At 52.0% G+C, this 15,038-nt stretch overlaps 1 protein-coding gene and 1 pseudogene across 8 annotated transcripts in view; both read right to left on the bottom strand.

Moving 5' to 3' along the window:
- Positions 1-1,994: 1,994 nt before the first annotated feature.
- Positions 1,995-4,205, bottom strand: LOC129467907 (uncharacterized; annotated as a pseudogene).
- Positions 1,995-15,038, bottom strand: part of CERK (ceramide kinase) — a 53,302-nt gene continuing 40,258 nt past the window's right edge. For 3 of the 8 annotated variants that reach the window (XM_055252817.2, XM_063622551.1, XM_055252818.2), the window contains exons 9-13: positions 12,826-12,931; positions 11,053-11,129; positions 9,221-9,426; positions 7,651-7,859; positions 1,995-4,767 (exon numbers count right to left, since the gene is read on the bottom strand). In XM_055252817.2, coding sequence (XP_055108792.2) covers positions 4,695-4,767; positions 7,651-7,859; positions 9,221-9,426; positions 11,053-11,129; positions 12,826-12,931 — 671 coding nt within the window. In that variant the 3' untranslated portion in view covers positions 1,995-4,694. The remainder of the gene's footprint in view (positions 4,768-7,650; positions 7,860-9,220; positions 9,427-11,052; positions 11,130-12,825; positions 12,932-15,038) is intronic. The other 5 variants (XR_010116887.1, XR_010116885.1, XM_063622553.1 and 2 more) reach the window with 3 other exon arrangements.

The following is a 15,038-nucleotide window of genomic DNA, read 5'->3' as shown; positions in this document are numbered from 1 at the left end:
TTACTATTTGTAAATGATATGATGACAGAAAACCCCGAAATTCACCGGTAAATTATCATAATAGGAGTGTGGAAGCTGCTGGTACAAAATGAGTCAGGGGAGGCCGTGAAGAAGCTCTCGCGGGCCTGCCTGTAGCAGAACTCGCTCCAGAACCCTCAGGACTGCAACGAGGGCGCCTGCCCAGTGACGGCCACTCCCGCGGTGAACAGTACTGCCTCCTGCCAGGAGCTGCTGTGACCTGTGAACTTCTTTCTAGAGCAGCTTACGTGGACTTCTTTGCCTTTTAAAGTGTCGCCTTTATCGCAAACACCCCCCAAAATGCCTACCGGCGTAGCACGCATATCCTGACTGCAATCCCCTTGCTGTTCCCGAATAAACTTTCTTAGGAGAGCTCTCTGATGTCACTTTAAGTTGACGGGAGGCAAGGTTTCTGGATATAACCCAACACATAAAAAAATTGTGGCGGGCAGATCACGAGGCCAGGAGTTGGAGACCAGCCTGGACAACATGGGGAAACCCCATCTCTACTAAAGATACAAAAAACTAGCTGGGCGTGGTGGCACACGCCTATAATGCCAGCTACGTGGGAGGCTGAGGCAGGAGAATCGCTTGAACCCCGGAGGCGGAGGTTGCAGTGAGCCGAGATCACACCATTGCACTCCAGCCTGGGCAACAGGGCGAGACTCCATCTCAAAACAAATAAAAAATTGCATTTCTATGCAAAACAAAACAAATTTTAAGATAGCCTCAAAGGCCAGGTATGGTGGCTCACGCCTGTAATCCCAGCGCTTTGGGAGGCCAAGATGGGAGGATCACTTGTGGCCAGAAGTTTGAGACCAGGCTGGGCAACATGGTGAGACCCTATCTCTACAAAACATTAATGAAAAAAAGAAAAGCCTCAAAATATGAAATTTTGGCTGGGCACAGTAGCTTACTCCTGTAACCCCAGCAGTTTGGAAGGCTGAGGCAGGAGGATTGCTTGAGCCCAGGAGTTCCGAGACCAGCCTGGGCAACAGAGTGAGACCCCGTCTCTACAAAAAACTTTTTAAAAATAGCCAGGCATGGTGTTGCACGCCTGTGGTCCCAGCTACTCAGGAGGTTGAGGTGGGATCGCTTCAGTCTGAGAGACTGAAGTTACAGTGAGCTGTGGTCATGCCACTGTACTCCAGCCTGAGCAGCTGAACAAGACCTTGTTCACAAAGACAAACAAAAATCAAGTTTTAGGAATAAATCTAAGAATTTAAAGACTTCCATGGAAAAATTATAAAATAATTGAAAGACATGAATGAAGATCTATAAGTGGAAATAATGTCACGTTCATGGACCGGAAAAGTCAGTTTCACAATGCAAATGCCCTCAAACATGGAGTGGGCCGGGCGCGGTGGCTCACGCCTGTAATCCCAGCACTTTGGGGGGCCGAGGTGGGTGGATCACGAGGTCAGGAGATCGAGACCATCCTGGCTAACACGGTGAAACCCCGTCTCTATTAAATATACAAAAAATTAGCCGGCGTGGTGGCAGGCACCTGTAGTCCCAGCTACTCGGGAGGCTGAGGCAGGAGAATGGCGTGAACCCGGAAGGCGGAGCTTGCGGTGAGCCAAGATCGCGCCACTGCACTCCAGCCTGGGTGACAGAGCGAGACTCCGTCTCAAAATAAATAAATAAACAAAAATAAACGTGGAGTGAAAGAAGCAAGTTACAGAAAACAACACGTTTCCTTTGGATAAAGCGCAAAACGTGCAAAACTAAACTTGCTGTTGCAGATACAGCCATGGACAGAGGCATGAAGGGATGCGCTTAGCGTGAAACGGTAGCGCCCTCCGAGGGGGAGCAGGGGGACTCCAGAGCAGGGCACAGAAGGCTTTGGGGCGGCGTTCAATTTCCTGGCGTAGGTGGTTCATTTTATTCTTGTTCTTTAAATTGTGTGTGTTTTCATGAAAAATATTCTGCTTTGAAAATAACAGGTATGTGTAAAGGAAAGAAAGCAAGCCAAGTCTGCCCAAGTAACTTTATTTGTGACTTCTCAAACATTTCAGATCAAATAATGCCATTTTCTAATCTTGAAACCAGCAAGATTAGAAAGAGAATGAGGCCATCCTTTCACTCAGACTTTCCCAGTTACTCAAGATTGTATTCAGGAACAAAGTCAAGCCCCGCCATCAGAGGCAGGCTCCGCCCGGCCTCACTTCTTAATTAGAATAAACTAGAATCAGGTCCATTGCATAACTGCTAATTGTTTTGCACCAGGGAGCCACAAAGGAAGCTAAAACTAACCTTTCTAAGTTATCCTAAGTTTTCACTATCTAACCAGCACTTCTGATTTTTTTTTCCTTAAAACTCCAAAGTACAGGTGTTGTATGTCTGCTGCATCTGAAAGGCTGCCCCTATCAAGCGGGAATGTCTGGGCAGTCACCCCCATCCTGCGTGCAGATAGCAAAGGGCTCCTGGCGGGTGTCAGACACACGGTACCGAAACAGCAGTCCCGAGGTCTGAGATTCTGAATGTCAGCAGCTGGCTGGCGAGTATCACCAAAGCCACTCAGGAACCAGCCATGTGGAATGGCTGGGTTTCTTATTGAACGTAAAATGCTTCCTCTTTGGCCTGGACTGTTTTGCTAAAATAGTTAGTGGGTTTTGGAGCAGGCCAGTGTATGGGAAACTGTTTTTTTTGTGTGTGGAGGCGGGGAGGGAACGGAGTCTCCCTCTGTTGCCCAGGCTGGAGTGCAGTGGCGCAATCTTGGCTCACCGCAACCTCCACCTCCTGGGTTCAAGCGATTCTCCTGCCTCAGCGTCCCTAGTAGCCGGGATTACAGGCATGCGCCAACAAGCCCGGCTAAGTTTCGTATTTTTAGTAGAGACGAGGTTTCACCATGTTGGGCAGGCTGGTTTCAAACTCCTGACCTCAGGTGATCCACCCGCCTCGGCCTCCCAAAGTGCTGGGATTACAGGCGTGAGCCACCGCGCCCCGCCGGGAAACATTTACCAGGGACGATAAAGGCTTAGAAGAACCTTTTGGGGGAAATTTGTGAGGAGCACAGTTCCAGAGGGCCCACAGCAGCCACAGCCTCCTGGCGTGACACCAGGCACACTGCCGGCTGCACAGGCTGTTGGGCACAGGCAGGCACGGCCAGTCTGGAAGAGCAGCCCATCTTAAATCTTTGGTTTCTTTCCAACCAGGAGCAAACATTGGTAGAAAGAGCCAGGGCATATTTACTCTTTACACCCAGAACTTTCATTCAGCCATTCATTATTGAACCATTCAGCTTGCACAGTGCTCTCTGATAATGTGGTCCTTAAAAACCACCATTAAAGCTGCCCTTTCACCTGACCTGGGTGGGGCTAAATGAGGAAATGAGAAGTTTCCTGTATGCTTCAAAATACAAATGAATGCCGGGACATTCTGAAAATGGATGCTGCCAGTTAAATGTGCAATCACTAAGGAAGCCTCTGCAAAACCCACCCGGCAGCACGAGGAACGGTGTCCACAGCGTGCTGCAAACGGCCACGGCCCACTCTCACAGATCAAAGTTTCAGCTGCATATTCTCACATCTCAAACAAAACTAAGTTACAGATATCATCTACATAGGCATGGATACACACTAAACAAGGACGTAGTACACAATTGAGGGGTGCCCCGGGGAGCGGGGCAGGAATGCCTTCCGGGAAGAATCCTCTGGTCGCCGGAGCCCTCGCGCTTCAGAGGAAGCCAGTGATCCATCGTGGCTTCGAGACAAAAGACAGACATCCGAGATGCAGTTTACACTATTCTGGCTTAAAAGGACAAGATGTTCAATAAATATAGAGAACTCAGTGTGAAGAAAAGACAAGGACAAATCTGGACCACGTGTACAGACTTCAGGGCCTGCATCAGAGGAATCCTGCCGGAGTGCAGGAACGGCCCCTCCTCCACGGATGGCCAGCTTCCTCCTGACTGCCCCCCAAGCCCAGCTGTGTTAAGCGCTTCGTGTCGATATAAAGCGTTGGTATTTGACATTTTAACAGTAATAAACTTGCCAGTGCTTTCCACACTGCCAGCTTCCAGAGCTTATCATCTGTGCTCCCAGAACAGACGCCAAGGTCATGCTCCCAGCCGGATTGTCTTAGCCACGCCGCCGTGATGAGGCAGGTGTGGAGGCCCCAGCAGCCTTCCCGTGCTGGCGTGGAGGCCCCTCCCGCGGATCACCTGAAGCAGGGCCATGTTGCATTGCAGTTGCACAGTACTGTAAGGATCAAGCAGCGATGTCCTAACCGTAAACGAAGAGGAAGGTGAAATGAAGGCAAAGAGAATCAACCACTTCCCAAAACTTGGCCACAAACCATTACAGAATAAGTCCTGCAAAGTGGATCAAAGTGACCCACTGCTACCTCAGGCCCAGATGGTGTGACCTGCGTGGAAATCATATAATGTCCCTAACATTATTGCAATAGAGCCACTAACGGGCCATTTTCTAAACTACACTGTTGACATTGTTAAAACCTAAGAGGCCAGTGCCCCCAAGTGAGCAGCTGCATCCGCTGAGAGTAAGCGGCGTGGGCTGCAACCTTGTTGACAAAAGGGTTTTCTTCTAAAATCAAGATTTAACTATCAAAAATAAATTTCTACATTTCAATGTATATATCAACATAATTGGTCTGTAATAATTATCTTAAATAGTTTTCACACTTTCCCAGTTCGAGAGCAGGACGCCGGCTTCTCAGCTGTGTGAGTCTGGCTTCGGATTCTCTTCAATTCCTCGTGCAAAGAGTCGAACCAGCTGGCAGTGGACTCTGCAGAGACAAGCGGCCACGTGTAAACCCCACATGTCCCTCACTCAAAGCTGGCCTGAGCCCCACTCCTGGACAGGGGCTGCAGTAAACTCGACATGTCCCTCACTCAAAGCTGGCCTGAGCCCCACTCCTGGACAGGGGCTGCAGTAAACTCGACATGTCCCTCACTCAAAGCTGGCCTGAGCCCCACTCCTGGACAGGGGCTGCAGTAAACTCGACATGTCCCTCACTCAAAGCTGGCCCTGAGCCCCGCTCCTGGACAAGGGCTGCAGTGGGGGTCCACCCCCCATGGAACGGTCAGACGTCACCGTGGGCTGTAGGAGTCCAGCCCGCAATGACGGGTCCGGGGCGTGGAACAATTCACTTAGACTCCCAGGATGCCGAGTTTGTAAAGGGGTTGCCAATGGCCAGGTGGGAAATCTGGGCATCAGTAGACCTGACTCGGACTCCAGCACCCCCATGGAAAGCAAAGCGCCCGCTCCAGTGTGTGCCCACTCCACCCTCCCCCATTTTCTCAGCAGTACTGAGCACGCAGGGCCTGCGAGGAGTCTGTGCGGGGCGACTCCATGTGTGTAAGAGATGTGTGAGGAATGCTCAGATGAGAAAGACAGGTGGCGCCAGCAAGAGGCTTCGGGCTTGAGGAGCAAGTTGGGGGTCCCTGGAGGTCCCCTGCCCAGGGGCTCAGTGGCCACAGTGAGTCCCTGGGTGAGTGCCATCTTCCCACACAGGACAGCTCTGTTTATTTCATTTATTAATGATATCACAGCCTCCTCAGACGTATTTCAGTAACCTAAACCCCTTCATTAAGTGACAGGCTGGGGCAGGGCACAGTGACTCACACCTGTAATCCCAGCACTTTGGGAGGCCCAGGCGGGCGGATCACCTGAGGTCAGGAGTTTGAGACCAGCCTGGCCAACATGGTGAAACCCCATCTCTACTAAAAATATAAAAATTAGCCAGGTGTGGTGGCGGGCGCCTGCTACTTGGGAGGCTGAGGCAGGAGAATTGCTTGAACCTGGGAGGCAGAGGTTGCAGTGAGCCGAGACCTCGCCATTGCACTCTAGCCTGGGCAACAAGAGCAAAACTCTGTCTCAAAAAATAAGAAAATATAAATAAATAAGTGACAGGCTGTTTCCATGGAGCTGAGCTCACACACACACAAATTATATTTTTAAAAGTGGTGTGCTGCTCAAGGCATAGCCATATTTATCAAGACAGACAGGACGTATTTCAAGAATGCCTGTCCTAATTTTCAAATTATTCTATTTCTTTAATAAATACATACACCAATATTAAAAATAATCCCACTTCCCAAACTTGTAAAATGAGTTGACAGAGGAAAGTCCCTGTGCACGGCTGCCTGGGGTGGCGGGTGTTCCTGGGAGCTTCCGACGGCCTCTTGCCATCACCCCCGACAGAAAGAAAGGGGGCGTGCGGCCCTGGGCCTGGGGAGGGGCAGAGACCTCCTTCTCCCTTAGGCTTGTTCGGACTCGAATGGGAGAAGCTTTCTTAGAGCCGCAGCTGGCTGGCTGAGGAGTCACTGAAAGTGGGGAGCTGTCCACAGAGATGCGTGCATCCTCTTACATGCTGTGACTTTAAAGTACCCAAGTGCCATCTGACACCCAGCTTTCCTTGCAGACAGGCATGGCCCTGCTGACCAGCCTGCCATCGCTCTCACGCCAGCCACACTCTTAACGAGTGTCAAGCTGGGCTTCCTTGAAGTAGACGGGGCTCTTACCAACATCTGCCAAGAGTTCAGAATCCGCCTAGAGCTTTCCAGTTCCCCAGTCTCATGTAATTTGCACGCCCACACCTAATTCAATGGCCTTTTGAAAAAATCAACTTGCTTGTTACTGTGTCTTTCCATGGAGAAACAATTTTCTCTGCACACAAATTCCATCTGGTTATGTGATACATTACAGATTTCCAAATACAATGGGCCCCAGTGGGTGTGGGGGGACACCACTTCCCACCCTCCGCCCAGCCAGCCAGAGGAGGGGCGTGAGTTCTGCCCCAGGGAGACCGAACATCCGTGTCTGGCCACACCTGCCTCCCTGGGTCTCCTAGGCTGCGTGGCCTCCAGCACGGGGCGTCCCTCTGGGCTCCTCCCCGCCTTCCCATCCTCGGGGTGCCCTTCCCAGCCCTGCTGCCTCCTGCCCCTCCCCGCACGGAGCACCTGCACTTGGTGATTGACTGTGGCCCTTGAGGCCAATGGTTCCCTGGTGGATTCAGTGGACAAAGGACTGCCCGTAAAGGCGGTTTCCTTTGTTTGCCTTTTGAAATTTTTTTGAGACGGAGTCTTGCTCTGTCACCAAGGTTGGAGTGCAGTGGCACGGTCTTGGCTCACTGCAACTTCTGCCTCCTGGGTTCAAGCGATTCTCCTGCCTCAGCCTCCCGAGTAGCTGAGATTACAGGCATGCACCACCACACCCGGCTAATTTTTTGTGTGTTTTTAGTAGAGACGGGGTTTCACCATGTTGGCCAGGCTGGTCTTGAACTCCTGATCTCAAGTGATCTGCCCGCCTCGGCTTCCCACCTTTTGAATTATTTAGGAGAAGAGAGAGAGTGCCAGGGCAAAGAGCCCAATGTCAGCCTGGAGCACAGGGTGTGGAAGAGGAAAAGAATGAAATGGAAGAGCTTCAAACACCCATCAAAATTATCTGCAAAACAAAATGCTGAGGACTCGGCACTCTTTCCAGAATGTGGGGAACGGCATCTCATTCGATATTTGACATAGGGAGAGAAAAGTGCATTTATAAAACATTCCTACGTTTTGTGTTTATAAAGCCCCAGGGAACCCCCCACCCTGGGTGGGGCAGCTTGTGACAGACACCTCAGGGCTCGAGGGGCTGGCGCTGGTGGCTGGAGGACCCCTGCACGCACCTGACCTCGATGGCGGGGCTGTGCAGGACCTCCCCGTCGCAGTTCCAGGAGCTGTTGGAGACGGTGCAGCAGCAGGAGGGGTGGCTGCTGCAGATGTGCCCAAAGCGCTTCTTCCCCGAATCCTTGAGGTCACTGTCCTCGTCCTCCATGTGCTTCGACGTAAACTGGAATTTCTTGACGCGATAAACTTCAACAAAAGTGAAGTCAAACTACCAAGAAACAGTGAGAGGGACCATTCAGCTCTAAACATCGTCATCCGGGTAGGGCAGCAGAACACCCCAGACCAACAGCGAGTTCTCTCAGGCCTTGGTGCACACACGGCCCTTCTCGGAGGATGCAACTGCTTGTGCAGGCCCCTGGAGTTCCCTTTCCAGCTGAACTGACAGCTCAGAGATGAAGGGAAACCTGGCACCCACCTTCCCCGGCGCCCACCTTCCCCGGCGCCCACCCTCCCCGGCACCCACCTTCCGCGGCACTTGTCAAAATGACTTCTAATGCTTTTAGAAACCACAGCTTATCTACAATGACGAACGCTTTTTACAGAATTCTGATAGATAATTATCAGTGATTTGTAGAATTTTGTATTCTCTTTTTAACGAGCACTACTTAAAAAGCCACATAAAAATAGCATTAGACTAGATCTTAAATAGAACTTAAGTAAAAAAAGAAATGTGACTAAATTTGGAGACTGTGACCAAAAGTTGCACTTCTCCCAACATGACTGGACTCCGGTCTTCCTCTGTGTGGGCCACAGAAGGATGTGGGAGAAGGGCCCGAACAGAACCCATTTCTGGACCCTAAAGAGTATTTTAAGTGGCCTGCAGGGGCCACTTCCATCTTTACTGTATCACTCTGTTCTGTTTTTAAATAGGAAGAGAAACAACAGTTAAGAAGTTGCATTATGAAGATTCATACCTCTTAGTTTCTGTGCTCAAATATATGTGTGTGTACATGTATGTATATATATGTGTGTGTATATACACATATATGTATATATACACATATACACATATATACATATATACACACATATACATACATACACACACACATATACACATATACACACACACACACACATATATATATTTGAGATGGAGTCTCACTCTGTCGCCCAGGCTGGAGTGCAGTGGTGTGATCTCAGCTCACTGTAGCCTCCACCTCCTGGGTTCAAGCGATTCTCATGCTTCAGCCTCCCGAGTAGCTGGGATTACAGGCGTGCGCCACCACACCTGGCTCATTTTTGTATTTTTAGTAGAGATGAGGTTTCACCATGTTGCCCAGGCTGGTCTTGAACTCCTGACCTCAGGTGATCTGCCTGCCTCAGCCTCCCAAAGTGCTGGGATTACAGGCATGAGCCACCACACCTGGCCTCAAAAATTTATCTTTTTAAATGAAATTTTACAAGGAGTAGCTGTAACCAGGAGTTTAAAGTTTGTGAAATTAAAAAAAAAAATTTGCCCTTCCTTCCCTTGAATTAAATAATGAATTCCTACAACACATAAACCAGGGACTGCTGGAACATAAATTACTCGCCAGTGGAGGTTCCATGCAAAAGCACCCCACTTACCTGGTCCTGCTGGTTGGTGTGCCTGATGAGAAACCTCAGAAAATTGAACCTGGAGCATTTCCGGATGAGGATGAGGTCAGAAGACCCATCTCCCAAGTGGGCAGCCGGGGAGAGGCCCCTGGGGCTCCGGCGACAAGCACAGGACATGTTTGTGGCATTGATGGCCAGAAACTTCCCACAGACGACTTGCCACTCCTCCACGTCCTCTGAAGCAGAAAGAACCACGGAGATGTCACAGTTGCAATGGCGCCGGGCAGCGCCCTGCACCGGGATGGTGGGAGGCCATCCGGGCTCTCACTTGCTCATGCATTTAGCAGACACTTCATGCAACCGACTCGTCAGCTCAACACCAAAAACATCCACCAAGGAACCGTCCGCTCCCCGCAGGAAGTGGTACCCAAAGGATCACCTCCCGGAAGGCAGGACTGTTGTCCCTCTCCTCACTTGGTAACTTTTGGACAATTTAGAACAAGGGTCAGCAAACCATGGCTGTGTGTCAAATCCGGCCCGCTGCCCATCTGTGTGTGGCCTGAGAGCTAAGAATGCTTTTCACGTTTTTAAATCCTTGAAAAAGGTCTGGCGCGGTGGCTCACGCCTGTAATCCCAGCACTTTGGGAGACCGAGGCGGGCAGAGCACCTGAGGTCAGGAGTTCAAGACCAACCTGGCCAACATGGTGAAAACCTATCTCTACTAAAAATACAAAAATTAGCCAGGCGTGGCGGCGCATGCCCGTAATCCCAGCTATTCGTGAAGCTGAGGCAGGAGAACTGCTTGAACCTGGAAGGCAGAGGTTGCAGTGAGCTGAGATTGCGCCATTGCACTCCAGACTGGGCAACAAGAGTAAAACTCTGTCTTAAAAAAAAAAAAAAAATTAGGCAGGTATGGTGGCAGGCACCTGTAATCCCAGCTACTCAGGAGGCTAAGGAAGGAGAATTGCTTGAACCCAGAAGGTGGAGGTTGCAGTGAGCCAAGATCACGCCACTGCAATCCAGCCTGGGTGATGGAACAAGACTCTGTCCCAATAAATAAATAAATATTATTGACTGGGCATGGTGGCTCACACCTGTGGTCCCAGCACTTTAGGAGGCTGAGGCAGTCAGATCACCTGAGGTCAGGAGTTTGAGACCAGCCTGGCTAACACGGTGAAACCCCATCTTTACTAAAAATACAAAGATTAGCCGGGCGTGGTGGTGCACACCTGTAGTCCCAGCTACTAGGGAGGCTGAGGCAGGAGAATTGCTTGAACTCGGGAGGCGGAGGTTGCAGTGAGCTGATATTGTGCCCCTGCACTCTAGCCTGGGCGACAAGAGTGAAACTCCATCCAAAAGAAAAAAGAGAAAGAGAAAAAAATCAAAAGAATAATATTTTGTGACATGTGGAAATTCTATGAAACTTAAATTCAGTGTCCATAAATAAAGTTTCATCGGCAGATGGCCACACCCACTCACCGTACACTGTCTAGGCTGCCTCTGCTGGACAGAGACTGTGTGGTTGCCAGGGCCTGAGGTGGTCACCAGCGAGCCCTCAATGGGACGTCTGCTGCCCCCACATTCTAGAGCACATGGGACAGGAGTCCAGACTCAGCACCACAACAGCGTTTCAGAAAGGGCAACGGGGCCTTTCACAAAACCTGCTGCTCCACACAGCCGTACACGGCAAGTAACAGTGACCTGATACTGCGTGGGGCTGAGGAGAAGTGGATGCCTGGTGGCAGACAGGAAAAAGGAAAAGCAAAGGTGGGCAGGGCGGAGAGGCAGTGCCCTGAGAGAGGACAGAAACCAACACCCCAGCACACACAGTCACAACACCGAGCCTGTGTCTTAGGAATTACCCGCAGTTTCCAAACCATACAGCGCTTTCTTCTGCTCCTCCTCCAGCTGCTGCCTGCTTTGCCTGCAAACAAAGCATCTGAAAGACAAGAATATCATCACCTTTTAAATATGGAGCTGCAGGTGCAGTGCGTATGCTTGGCACATATAGATGTATTTACATTCTTTTCACATACGAAAAAGTTCCATTTCAAAGGCTTAACAAAATATTTTTTGGCATATTAATTAGAGGTTTCAGAATGAGACCTACTTTTAAAATGACACATTCAGCATGTCCTTCTCTAAAAGGTTTGGACATGAGGAGAAGCACAGCATGAGGATGCTGAGGTGCCACCTGGAGACGGCTTCTGCCTGGCCCTGCAGCTAACATAGCCTGGCTGGGAGAAGTGACCCAGGCACTGGTTCCCCCAGCGGACTCCCGGGGTGAGGACTCATTTACTTTCAGATAACAAATCATACAGGGCTTATCTGTTACAGTCAATAACAAGCAAATAACTCAGAACCATCAGCTTAGAACTTAGTCATTCGTCTAGCACATCTTTCTGATCTTGGGGGCTGCTGGATTTACAGGACACTGTTTGCACTGGTGGAAATTGCTCATCAGCAGCCGAGTTCTTTAATGCACTGACGCAAACAGCATCTGCCTCTGAATATTCTGATTTTATGGTCTCAAATTCTTCACTTAAAAAAGGAAAGGAGCTCGAAGGAGGTTCTGAAGTCTGCACGACTTGAAAGGCCGTGAGTGTTCTTCACGAAGGTGCAGCTGTCCCCACAGCCCCGTGTCCTCAGCCCCAGGCAGAGCAGAGACAGGATGACCATTCAGGCGCCCTCCACGGTCACTAGGGAGGTCATGCGGCCTGGGACAACTACGTTTAGATTTATTTAAGGTTCTATGTACACTGGTCGGATATTACTGAATACACTGTGCGGGGGTGGGGCGGGGATACACCAGGTGAAAGGAGTCCCTGCTTGTTCATTCGCGTAGCCACCATTGCAGAGCCTGCAGTGGCCACACTGGGGCACCAAATGTAAAGGGAGTCAACAGTGTTTCCAGCTGTGTTGACTCCACTCAGCCTCCCCTCCCTGGTGGGGCGCCTCTTTCCCTTTGCATCCCCTCTCCCTGGGCAGCTGCCCTGGCTCTGCCCCCCAACCCCTGGCACCAGCTCTTGTTGCCAGCCCGAGCCTTCTTGCTGAGGGTCCCTGGCTTCCTGTGGGGTTGAAGGTGTGCCTGGCCCGGGCTCTGCTAACTTTAGAGTGGGCTCCTGCCTTGGAGCATGGGGCTAACATGGGTGAGAGTCTCAGCCAGGGGTGTGGACAGGAGGGTCGCTGCTGAGAGCGCACACTCCAGCCAGCTGTACCAACGGTCCTGCCACCAGTGCCCTGCACACGCACAGTCACCGATAAGGTGTCTACCATCCCTTCTTGCCTGCATATCTCCTCCATCAGGCCCCCGCAGGGGGTAAAGGGAACCCCGGCAGGGACAGACCCTGTGCTCAGCCCTCACTCTAACAGTGGGTGTGGAACCCTCCCCCAGAGTCCTCATCTGGCTCATTGGCACAGGAGCGGCTGCCCACGCAGGCCATGGGGACAGAGATGGGGACAGCAAGCCCCATGCACGCCTAGGCCACCGTGGGCATCATCGGCATCGTGTGTCTGGGCACGCTACATCCAGCACCTTCCACCACATTTGGAAAATACTTCTGCATTCACCTTCCTAACCGTCCTGCTTTATTTCCCGTCATTTGCAAGAGAAACACACAAAGCAATGCACTTACCCTGCCCGGCAGGGCTTCCTATCCCTTGGAGATCCCACCGTGTGTTGTGCAGGGAGGAAAGACACTGTCCCTTCATAGCAGTGGTGGGAGAGAAAGGTCTTTAAACCTGGGAACAGAGTGCAGTGAGGAAAAAACATCCACAAGGGTCATTGCTTGGTTAGGATGCTGTGCTGGGCAGCTTCAGAAACGTCACTGAGAGCGCATCTGCTTAAACCATCTGCGGGAGGGAGAGGCCGGGCCTGCTTCAGGCGATGCCACCATCAAAGGCAGTGGCAGGGTCTCTGCCCTCCCTCAGGACAACAGCACTTTTAGTCATAGTGCTGGCGCCTTCTGACACCCAGTGATGCTGGGACAGCCAGGGCTCTGGCCGCTCTCGACGCTGGCAAAGTGGGGCCTTTGCCATCAGCCACCCCTCGTAGCCTCGACGTGGCCTGTGGGCTTCAGTGGCTCAGGGTCATCCCCTCCACCCCTTCATGAGGGTCAGTGATGCCCCCACCTGCCCCAGGGCTTGGCCCCCACTGGGGTCAGCCACAGCCCCTGTGACGTCCTGAACAGCTCAGGACAGAGGCCAGGGCTGCTGCCACCCAAAGTCTGGGGCCGCCCTTCAGGCAAACATGTGCCATCCATGGGGCTGCCTGCAGCCTGGCACCTGGGGCTGTCTGGGAAACACCACCCAGCAGGACAGCAGGGACTGGGCAGGAGGCAGGAGGGGGGCCCCAGGGTGCCGTGGGCCACACCAGGAGCCAGGCCATGTCCTGTGAGTCTCAGGATGACATCACTCCTCCGTGTCTGATGCTGGGGCTGGTGCTGCCCTGCATGACATCTGGTGTGGCAGTGACGGCCTGCAGGGAGCCTACCCCCAACCTTACCCCCGACACACAGAGGCCTCCATCCTCCCCACACATCCTCGTCCGCAGATAGCAAGCCCGCAGACAAGTGTGCACCGCCTGGGGTGGGAGAAGTTGCTGGCAAGAGCAGTCTGGCTCCCAGGACATCTGTGTGCCTGAAACTCAGCTCCCGACTGTCCCCAGGACAGCCCTGTCTGTGGGTCTTGCACCTGGCATGGGCCAGGCGCCTGGAATGCACTCAGTGGGCGGGCCTTTCCAGGTGGCTGCAGCTCCGCCTTCCTGCATGGTGGCTCTGGCCTCTCCCTGCTCCTCCCATGGGGGTCCCACGAGGATGTCGTGTCCACAGCCCTAGGAGGAGGACCACCCACTGGTCAGCAACCTTCCAAGCTGGCTCCTCACTCAAGTGCAGGGGACTGAGGGGCAGCTGCCTCATCACCCAGATGCAGCCTCCAGGGTGGCGCCTCACCAACCTCTGATGTCCCGGTTTCTGTCTGCCCCTAGATGGGCCCCCAGGTGTCCTACCGGCACCTAAAACTCCATGCGTCTAAACAGTGTGTCATTTCCTCACGCTCATTCTCCTTCCCTGCCCTCTGTGCCGCTCCAGAACAACCGGAAGCTTTCTGCCTCACAGCCACAGAACCCAAACCACTTTCCTGAGAGCATCTCAGGCCCTGTGGCCAGGAGGGGATCCAGAGACCCGGAAGGCGTCTCCTGCCTCGGGGCGCTCATCCTGGTGGGAGGGACAGAGCTGCAGCCACTGCCTGTCGCGATGGGCTGAGGGCCAGGGGAGGGCCAGGTCTGCCGGGGGCTGCCCACCACCCCACCCCAGCAGGCAGGGACAGGGAGGGGGCGTCCCAGGGGCCTTGCTAGGCAGAGCCACACTGGGCTCAACAAAGGGCAGTCGGGCGAATGGCACAACCCAAACTGCTTCCTAAAATTCTCGCGGCTTCTCTAATTTTCTCGGTATTCCCTTTCTTAATAAGCCTTAGATAAATACCTAACTTTGCCATTTCTTAGGTTTTAATTTTCAAGCCACGCTAGTTTTTAATTTCATTAAATCTTTTTAAGCTTCGTAAAGTTTGCCAAATCACTCTTTCTTTCTCTCATGAGGGTTAAGACTTTAGTATCAGGAATTACTCGATTTGATACAGATTTATCTGAAAGCGAACTGTAGAGGCGGGAAAGTTGACCAGGCAGCGAGAATGGCACACCTCATGGTCTGCATGTTTTCTACTTTCTTTCTTTTCTTTTTTTTGAGACGGGGTCTGGCTCTGTCGCCCCAGCTGCAGTGCAGTGGCCCGAACTCTGCTCACTGCAGCCTCTACCTTCTGTGCTCAAGGGCTCCCCCTGCCTCAGCATCCCGAG

This window comes from Symphalangus syndactylus, chromosome 18, assembly GCF_028878055.3.
Source record: "Symphalangus syndactylus isolate Jambi chromosome 18, NHGRI_mSymSyn1-v2.1_pri, whole genome shotgun sequence".
Classification (NCBI taxonomy): Eukaryota; Metazoa; Chordata; class Mammalia; order Primates; family Hylobatidae; genus Symphalangus; species Symphalangus syndactylus.
The sequence above is the reverse complement of the archived record's forward strand: the minus strand, read 5'-3'. Positions and strand labels throughout refer to the sequence as shown.